The sequence below is a fragment of the Pecten maximus genome, chromosome 9 (assembly GCF_902652985.1).
Source record: "Pecten maximus chromosome 9, xPecMax1.1, whole genome shotgun sequence".
Lineage (NCBI taxonomy): Eukaryota > Metazoa > Mollusca > Bivalvia > Pectinida > Pectinidae > Pecten > Pecten maximus.
The window spans coordinates 2,366,841-2,376,924 of record NC_047023.1 but is presented as its reverse complement, the minus strand read 5'-3'; the positions used below and the strand labels follow the sequence as shown (position 1 = coordinate 2,376,924).

The 10,084-nt window shown below is 35.8% G+C and overlaps 1 protein-coding gene and 1 pseudogene across 1 annotated transcript in view; both read right to left on the bottom strand.

Moving 5' to 3' along the window:
* The window catches only part of LOC117334799, a 54,864-nt gene that overhangs the window by 10,576 nt on the left and 34,204 nt on the right, over positions 1-10,084 (bottom strand). Inside the window, exons 4-7 of the mRNA XM_033894605.1 lie at positions 9,946-10,029; positions 7,639-7,765; positions 5,919-6,476; positions 5,252-5,533 (exon numbers count right to left, since the gene is read on the bottom strand). Coding sequence (XP_033750496.1) covers positions 5,252-5,533; positions 5,919-6,476; positions 7,639-7,765; positions 9,946-10,029 — 1,051 coding nt within the window. The remainder of the gene's footprint in view (positions 1-5,251; positions 5,534-5,918; positions 6,477-7,638; positions 7,766-9,945; positions 10,030-10,084) is intronic.
* On the bottom strand, positions 29-3,133 carry LOC117334251 (annotated as a pseudogene).

Below are 10,084 nucleotides of genomic sequence, written 5' to 3'. Positions count from 1 at the left end.
CAGCAGCAACCAATAATCAAATCACTCATCAAATCAGCTTATTGTACAAAACAATTTGTTACCGATGTGAATTATTTACAGTTTAAATTCAGACCTTCAATAAAACATTAAATGAAACAATTACACTGTACGTCCAAATACTTGTATTTGATGATATAACGCATACATCAAGTTACAACGTTAATGAAGGAGAGGTTGGCATATACAGTATATAGAATCCACAATTACTCTTCCGGATCACTATCACCCTCGCTAGACACATCCACAATAATTGGAACATTTGCTGCATCCTCCAAATACTCAGACTAATTCCGGACTCCCCTAACCGTACCAACATGGCGAGCGTATCCAAGATACCATATCACTGCGGCAACATGGGCACAGGTGCCAACAACTCTGGCACCAGCCTTACACTGGCAATACCAGCCATTGATGACTGCGGGGCTATAGTCGATCCACAATAGGTAGGTCTTCGAAGTTGTGTGCCGACATTGGATCCTTGCCCTGAGTAATCCAGCTGTACCGTCATTTACCATGATGACATATTACCCATCCTCAGCAATTTGTTCATGTGTGTACGAGCGAGCAAGTTTTAGCTGGTAAACACCAACAGTCAGGTTTCGAAGCTCCTCCTCTGACATTAAAGGGAAGTCGGTTAATTCAATGGAATTCGATGAAAGGGATTTCCATGCAACAGTCCTTCGTTCCAAATTCTCCTCTTTAACTCTTTCCTGGAGAGCATTTCCTTTCAAAGAAAGAACCTGTAAAATATGAGGAATGTTAAAAACGTTTTTTGTTAGTGATATTAATAGTGTACTAACAATTAGTATCTAATCTGAATACGGTATGTACAATTATTGTAGTACATCATCATATAGTATACAAAATGTGTATCAGTAACACACTATATCAATGACTCACCTCATCAAGCACATTTAAGATACTCATAGCTAGGTAACTAATTCAACGTTTGTCTCCTTGTACACAATAAAACCATCTCCTAGTATCACTTTGTAGCACTAGTGTGCTTTCTTATAATTTGTTTTGTCATCAAAAGCAAGGAGTGTTAAAAAGGACATACCATAGCAACATTGCTTAATAAATGTATAACCTTCATCTTTGCTGCAACAAGTTGGTCGTTATCAATGGAACCACTGCTCAGTGGAGTTAGATATCGGTTACACAGTGCTGCAATGAGACGCACATAATCTCCAATAGCAGGTATCTGGCTGTTTGGGATGATGTTCTGTAAGTATTTCCACTGTTTCAGTCTCCCGTTCGCAGATTCCACAACCCAACGTATTTTTGTTACGAGTCTAGAGGAATTAGCCTGAAACAAAATGCCAACCATTTGTTATTGATAGATTATCACAATAATAATTATTAATATAAGAATAGAGATTGCAGGAAATAGTCCATCTCCATCTGAGCACGACTACGTTCAACTGAAATGGAGACACATATCCCACCTAAACTATCTAGACTGGCTAGACGATGACAACTATCTATCTTAACAATGCATTGATTATTGTTATAAACAAATAAAAAGAGCATTTGTATTGAAATAAATTATGTACACTGTAGTGCATTAAAATTGGAGTCCTCTAAAAAACAATATCACATTTATAAGCTGGATAGCAACAGATAAATATCATTTTGTTCATTTTTGTTCACCCCTAATTTTACAGCTGTAATATTTACCTCTTATTTAGTGTGCTGCTTTTGACCCTTGTCAAGGTATGCTGGCATTTTGCTCTTAATTCCTAGGCTGTCAAGGAAGTTCAGCGAGTCCCGAAATCCACGATCTACGACAAAGATGTCGTCTTCCTCCAGCCATTCTTTCATATGTTCCATGTTGGACTTTAAGCTGTGCTTCAAGATGTTGGCATCGTTGTTCTTTGCATTGGCATGATACGGTCCCAGTATAGAAACAATGTATCCTGTCGTTGTTACAATGACCATCGGCTTCACAAGAGGACGGCTTTTATGCATACTAAATGATTGTCTTTGGAATCTGAAATTGTTGCTTTTTTGAATATAAATATACGTACCATCCACAACTAATATTGCTGGCTTCTCACATATACTGCCAAAAAGTTCCTGTGCCAGTGGCCTTGTATGTTTCTGTATGACATCCTCACGAGTAACATGTTGAAAACCAATATATTGTGGAGTAAAGTTAATTGTAAGGAAATGTCCAGCTGTCACAATTGACCTTCTAATGCTGCTCTTTCCTATATTGAAAATAGTTGACAATAGCCTATTTTACATGCCAGTTCGTAACTTAACAAGGAGGAGAGCAATGCATGTTCTACTAGATCGGCTTTTGGTACACCGTATACCAGTATTTGTTATGTGAGAACAAACATCCTCGAAGTTGTCCTTCGTAAGGCCAGTCAGTGTTTGATAATCCAAATTATTTAAAGCATTGTTATTGTAAAAATCAATTCCATATTTTTCATTACGAAGAGCAATAGATCTAACATTGTTAATCAGCGATATCATTTCTGTTTTGTTGACGTAGGTTGTTTCCTTCAAAGGTTCATCCTTTATCAAAGACAAGGCATCATCTTTGAAATATTTGTCTGCGTTGAGATGATTGCAGCAACACCTAGATCCTGACAACAGCAGGTGACCTTTCTCAACAAATAGCCTATATCTACTCTCAGCTGAAACACTTAAAAGTTTTGGACCTCTTCTCTTACATATACAACACGTTGAGTGGCTATTACCAAATGAAATAATTGGTAATAGTATAGTTTGAGGAATCTTCGATTTCGCTTCAGGTCTCGGTTTTTTGGCACATGGAGGAACATAATCTGTATCAGTTTGTGTACACCTACTGGAACTAGAAGTTATACAACCTTGGGTTCAGATTTCTCTGTTTTCCTTTTATATTTCAAAAAACACTTTTGGCATGTTACATCATTTTCTCCAAAACTATCAAGTCCAAGGTATTTTCCGTAATCCTTGTAACTATCACAATGAACAAATCGTCTTTCTTGGGGGCTCGTCCGTTTACCACAGGCAATGCATTTGTATTGCTTTGGCCCTATTCCAGGCATCCTGCAAAGAAACATTATCCATATCAAATAAAAAAGACGTTGTAGTTTGAGAAAATGAAAAGTTTAAAAAAAAAAAAAAAAAATGAAAAGTATCAAAAACGTTACAATAATTTAGTAGGTTTATGCAATCATCAAAGTTGATTTTTCAAATGATGTTTTTTTTTTAAATGTAACCAATATTTGTTATAAACCTGAAATTCAATCTTGCATGCATATATCAGACAAATATATTTTTTATTCAAATTTATAGAGTGCATTATTTAAAAATGTGCCGTACATATTTAAAAAAAAATCATATTCTATCTACATGTTTTAATAGTGTCAATCTGTTTGATGATTCTTCTCATTAGATATTATTTCTGTACATGTATTTTGAAATCAAAACCGCACATGGATTTCTTAAAGACCACAGAAATATTTAAAATAATGCCAGCGTAAGAAAAAATTGTGATTCAAGATATTAGCCTACATAAAATAATCTGAGAAATTTCGATTAAGTTAAGTTTCAACATTACAAAAATATTTCATTGATATTGGGCTACCGTTGAATGGTTATTAAAGTTAAAAGCTAAGAATATTGTTGAAATTATATCGATGTACTTTTCACACCTTTTTTATTTAAATATATTCTTAATATAAACTGATATATCTGTAACATGTACAGTAGGGTACCCACTGACCGAGTGGCCGAATGGTGTGATTATTAGAGTCACCTCCCTTGATTAATATGAAAGTTTTAATTTTTTTCACTGATTTTTTGCTCTATCTTAAACTTGTCACTGTTTCAAAGTTCTAGAATCAAATCAAAATATTAGATTTAGACTTAATTTAATAATAATACTAACTTTTTGCATGTGGAGCGGTGACATTTAAGATAAAACCACCGATTTCGTGTATTACAGGACATAGTGCACCTAGGTTTAATTTTGTCAGACGGCTCTCGCCAAGTGCTTGTAAAGGTCGGTTGATGTAAATCATTCTAAAACTCAAATATACGTACTGTACATCAAAATATTAAGCTTCACTTGAAAAATATGCTATGGAACTACTTGGACATTGGAAACATTTAGTTTAAGCCATAATACATTGGGTGTGAATAGGCTGATATTTTCGGGGATTGTGCTGGGTTTTGTCGTCTGCCCGGGTGCCGGCAGAATTCGTGTGATTATGCTTCACAACTTCAACACACAATCTCTATTTACCTGTTGAATATTTTGCATGTCCAGTTCCTATGTTGGCGATGTCCAGCAAGGAAAGAGGATGATCATCGTTGTCTATCAGGAGTGAAAGGTGCCTCTATCAGGAGTGAAAGGTGCCGATGTGATTTGTTTACATTTCCACGATCGCTGGACATGACACTGAATATTTCAGTACGATAACTCGGTTAACGGTCAAATGTTTTTCCGGATTAACAATATTCGATTGTAAATTAATTCAATAAAAAATACACATGTACAATAAAATCACACTGACCAATTTTGTATGATTACGATATCATAGCTTTACTACAGCGCCAGGAGTAACGAGTGTAGACATTTCTTATCGTAGTCTTTCCGGATAGTTTGTCCCAACACTCGTTTTGAGTATTACTTCTCCGTAAGTACGTGATGAAGGCATCACTATTTTAACATCGATATTTTCATTTTTTCGACTTGGCCGCATGGATGTTACAAAACGATATTTACAAAGTAGATATAAAATATTGGTGTGTCTTTATGATTAAAAAATGATTTTGTAATATACGTGCGGACACCGTCAAAACTTCAGTTTTCTACCTGAAATTACCAAGAAAGGGCAAAAATAAGCACATCACGGCGTTTTAGGAGCCGATTCTTTTTAACCATTACACATCCTTTTAGCAAAACAATTGTTATATCTTTAAAATATGGCTCTTCAACTCACTAAAACTATTAACATTTCTGCTGAATGTTAAACATTAGTTTTTGTCATTTCCTGGGGCCGATTATGGCCCTTACCGGACCTACTCCTTTCATGGAATTTGGTTAAGGGGTTTTGGAGAAGAAGTCAAAAATGTAAATTGTTTACGGACGCACGACGGACGACGCACGACGACGTACAAAAGGGGATTAGAATAGGTCACTTGAGACTTTGTCTCAGGTGACCTAAAAACTATAACAAAAAAAAAAAAAAAAAACATAACCTCATCCATATTCTTAATTAATTACCATAGCCATCCTTTGACCTTGTAGGATCAAGACACATCGCCACGTCGAACACCAGAACGAAGACCATGTTACTTGACATAAAACAGTGATGGGTGTTATAGAACACTTTCTCTCCTCCAAAATCATAGATTGTGATGAAGCCCTCCGTCTGCTTGTCTTTTTCCTCAGTTTCAGTCTGCATAATCTCTTCTATAACATTTTGTTGTTCGGAAGATAACTTCATACGCTTCATATCATTTGAACGGGAAAGATGCGAATGCGATTTCCTTTTCCGGCGATCTTCTGAAAAAAAAAATTACGAAATGATAGTTATCAAACTGTTGAACAAAAATATTTACGAAAACAATAATAATACACGTGAATTTGTAACAGTCAACATGAGTTGTATACTTAATGTACACGTATAATGTGTTTAGATAAAGAACGAATAAAACATAAGTATTGTTACCATTAGTAAATAATATGTTTAAAAAAATTAAATTACAATGATACTAAGACTTGTTATTTTTATACATCTATCACATTACCACGTTAAGCTAGTTTTCCTTTTTAATCTTTTAAGAACAGAAGCATAGTATCTGCTTCATCAGATAGCGTGCAAAATGCCTTACGAAAAGTAGAAAAACATGTACCACACTTTATATTGGAATTACAGAGAAATTATAACCTGGTTTTGTCGATGAAGATGGAGATGATGGTTCGTGTGCAGATTTTGTTGCAGATGATGACGTTGATGCGACTTCATTTCTCACTTTTGCTTTGGTGAGAGATGCTGGTTGATCTTTAACACCCTGGTCCCGAAGATAGATCACACTTACAGGAGATTCTTTATCAGACTTCGCTTGTTTTCGGTATCGATCTATTCGGTATCGATCTATGATCCTTTTAATTCTTATCCGACCAGTCTCCTCTTCCCCATTTTCATCAAGTTTCTTTCGGAAACCGCTGTTCGGATCGTAAGCTAAGTAATTAACATAAAAGTCAGCGGTGTTGGTTGAAGTAGGCCCACCTTCCGGAATGTATTCTTTCTGGATTTGTTTCACAAAACAGGATTTTCCAACTCCTTTGTGGCCAACTACCGTTATAGTAATGTTACAAGGGGTTTCAACATTATCAGCTATTCCCGCCCTGAACTGTTGTTGTTGTTGTTTTTGTTGTTGTTGTTGTTGCTGTTGCTGTTGTTGTTGTTGTTGTTGTTGCTGCTTCTGCTGCTGATCTAATTGATCTAACAAAATACCAATATTTCACAATTAAATCTGATTACGATATTTGTAATAGGGATGCAAATAACATGTCACATGAAAATAGTTGATATTCAATAGCATAAATCATGTCTCAAAACTATCCGTGACAAGTACATACACCAACGGCAAGATTTAACAATGACAACAAAACCTTGAGCAGATGCTGTTTGATAAATAGAGGTTACACAACGAGTGGTTGTTGCTAAAGCTCGTGTCTTTTGTAACTTTTAAAAAATAACTTACTCGTGTAAAATAAATTCCATATCCAACAATTTCGAGTCGTGTGACCTGTTTCTACCACAATAATATCGGTTTGAATCAAAGGGAAACGTGGCCAAGTATTATTTCGCGTATGCAAATAAAGTGTACCGGTGACGTCCGGGATCCGGTGATGTGACGTCAATAGATTATTGATGACGTCAATAACAATTGCAGCTTGGGTCAAAGTTCACCGTGTTAGCCAATCGAAATGCGTACAGAGTTTATACCACGTGTGGTATAAACATATTGTTAATCAACAGCTGTAATGATTAACTGATGGTCTGGGAGTTGAATAACGCAGGGTATTGTGGTAGAAAGGGTCTTTTAATATTTGTAAATGTAACTACAACTAGAAAACAAATCTTATGCAATGAAATACCATGAACCTCCGACTTGTCGTTTGAGATAACAACTCGTTGAACGAAGTGGAATTCATTTTCCACATGCACTTAATTATTACAAGTTACCCAGTAGATGGTATTGCCTGAAGAACTATGAGCCTCGTTTTGAGTAATCAACTTTCCTGCATTTTAATTATTAATTCTTCTGATAAAGATAATGGTCGCTCTTTCTTAGTCCTTTGTAATCAATATCATGTGATGTGGAAAGGATGTACACGACACGAAACAGCTTCAATCAGTCCCAAAGTCCATGTCAATACATCTGTTGCTCTAAAAACATTCCGTCCGTCATTCCATATTATCCAAACTGTAGGTGTCTGTTACTGTGTTTTACAAAGAAATGATAGTGTTTTCAACCAGTTAAATTAGCCATATTAATATTGAATTATAAGATAAAATGACATACTTTTAAATGCTATTTTTAGGGCATGTTTTATCGATCTGGGGTCGATAGGTGATTAAAACTAAGAATAACTGATACCTTCTTTCACTGTCTGTGCTTTGACGGGTAACTTCGATGATGATGATGATACTTCCGTCTTGACCTCGCTACTCTGTAGCATATCTGACTTCGATGATAACGATAAACTCTTCTTGATCATGGCAATCTGTAACATATCCGTATTGGTAATTAACAAAAATTTCCACTTCGGAGATCTTTAAAAAATGTATCATATGCTAACTCGTTGAATAACCTGTTTACGAGACAGCTTTTAATGCATGTCATGTTGCATGAGACCAAATTAAAGTCTGTAATACAGTTTTTTTTTAAATTCTGTAATACAGATGTTTGTTTATGCATTTGTTTTCATTTCAATAAAACTGCATGTATGGTACACTTTTACAAATATATGCATTACGTATTAACTAATGGAGTAATGTATTTTCGGAATGTTCAGTTAGGGACTGATAATGTGAGATTGAGATTGTCATGATGGACATATGTCAGGAATTCTCTATCGTGATATTTCAAAGAAGACAATGAAGCAGAATCACAATATATCAGAGTATAAGTTACTTTAACAGTATGAACCTACTTCAAATTTATTCATAATTCAATCTGAACCGAAAAACTTATGAAAGGCTTTTCACTGCCTTCTTAGCAAGTTGTTTAGAGTAGCTATTAAACTTACTACCATGACATATTAACGAAATATTGTGATATTGCATACCACAACTTCACTCTAATTCTGTTATCAAAGGTGTTATATATAGAAGGTTTTGTCATACATACCCACACATCAAAGTAAATGACCATATTTTTTCTCTAATAGCTTTCGTGTATAGTATTTTTCTGGTAAGGGGGTGATAAAAACAACAATACAACTAGTGTTTAGGGTAACGGGGACAGCTGTATACCAATATGCATCGTCCAATCAACAGTCTCCGTGCTGTAAGCTATCTCAACGAACAAAAGCGGTTGTAGTCCATAATACCCCTATAAACAAATATTCATTGAAATTAAACAATATCTCAATTACAATCAGCCTTGGTGCGGAGCTTTGACGACGAAACCTATACGGTTGTGCTCAGTCCCCTGATACCTATATATACCAATTTTAATCTAAATCAAGCAATATAAACATTTCGACAAATCACAGGCCAGGATATGGCAGTCATTTTCTTACGGTTTTTGAGAAAAGTATCAGAAACATCCACGGCGGAAAAAAAATGGAAAAAATAAAAATGATAATATTAGCAAGTATTAACTGCAAGGGGAAACTATTACGGACGTCAACCAAACGCATCTGCACTCGTACCATTGTGTTTAGTATATCTCAAAACTACTCTATCCTCATTTATTGAAATCAAACAATGTCTAAATGATCAGGAGACAGGAAATGGCGGCCATTTTGTGAAAATGTGAAAGTGAGGTTACGAGATTGGCCGGTGTCCCATATGTATCTACACTCCAAATTTTATCAAAATTGAACAATATTTAATTTTTGACCAGTCGGAGACAAGGAAATGGCGCAAAATTTGTTACAATGTGAAAGTGCTCGAGGTTACGAGACTAACTGGTGTCCGATGATTTATCTACAAACCAAACTTTATTAAAATCGAACATTATCTAAAGTTTGATTAAATTGCGAATTAAGAAATATCCATAAATGACTGCAACAAGCACTGTCCTGCAGTTAGGGCCTAAGAATTGTACCTGCTGCCCCATTACATGATCGTAAGCGGCGACTAAATGTGGGATATAATCTTTTTCTTCTTTCTGAATAACTTTCCTCTTCCTAATGCCTCCCTTGACAATGCCTCACTTTTGGCCTTTAGTTGAGCGTTCGCCGCTGTGAGGAAGGCTTTGGGTTCTGTCCCCTAGCCAAGACATAACAGTCTTTAACAATTGTAGTTGCTACTCCTGTATAGCGCTCAGCATATTAGGAGTGGGACGACTGGTTCGTCCGTTGTCAGTATAATGTTACCGGGTGGGATGTGCTGCTGGGTGTCTTTGGCAGTATGCTTCAGTGAGGTAGCACTATAAATCGGCATAATTTCCGGCCCATCACCATGAGACTTAACACAAACATACCGCAGCCTCCCAAAACACTTGCGCACTCACTACACGGATGCATGTCGCACGCACGGGAGGCCGTCCTTAAATGACCTTAGCTGTTAATAGGACGTTAAACAAAATAAACCAAACCAATGCAAGAAGCAAAAAGTTTTAACAAATTAAAATTATATACTTTGTATTGATGAGAACAATTAACGTAATTTCATAGGTTAATATAACCGTGGTGCATGTTCATAGACCGGACTGAGAAATCATAATGAAACTCACCCGATCCTGATCTAGTCTCTTGTATATCCATTCTTCATTAACATTTGCTTTGTCATTTGCTACTGCCTCTTTCAAAACCTCCAGCTGTAAGAATGATTAACAGTATAGTGGAAATAAACTAGATATAGTAAGGACATGA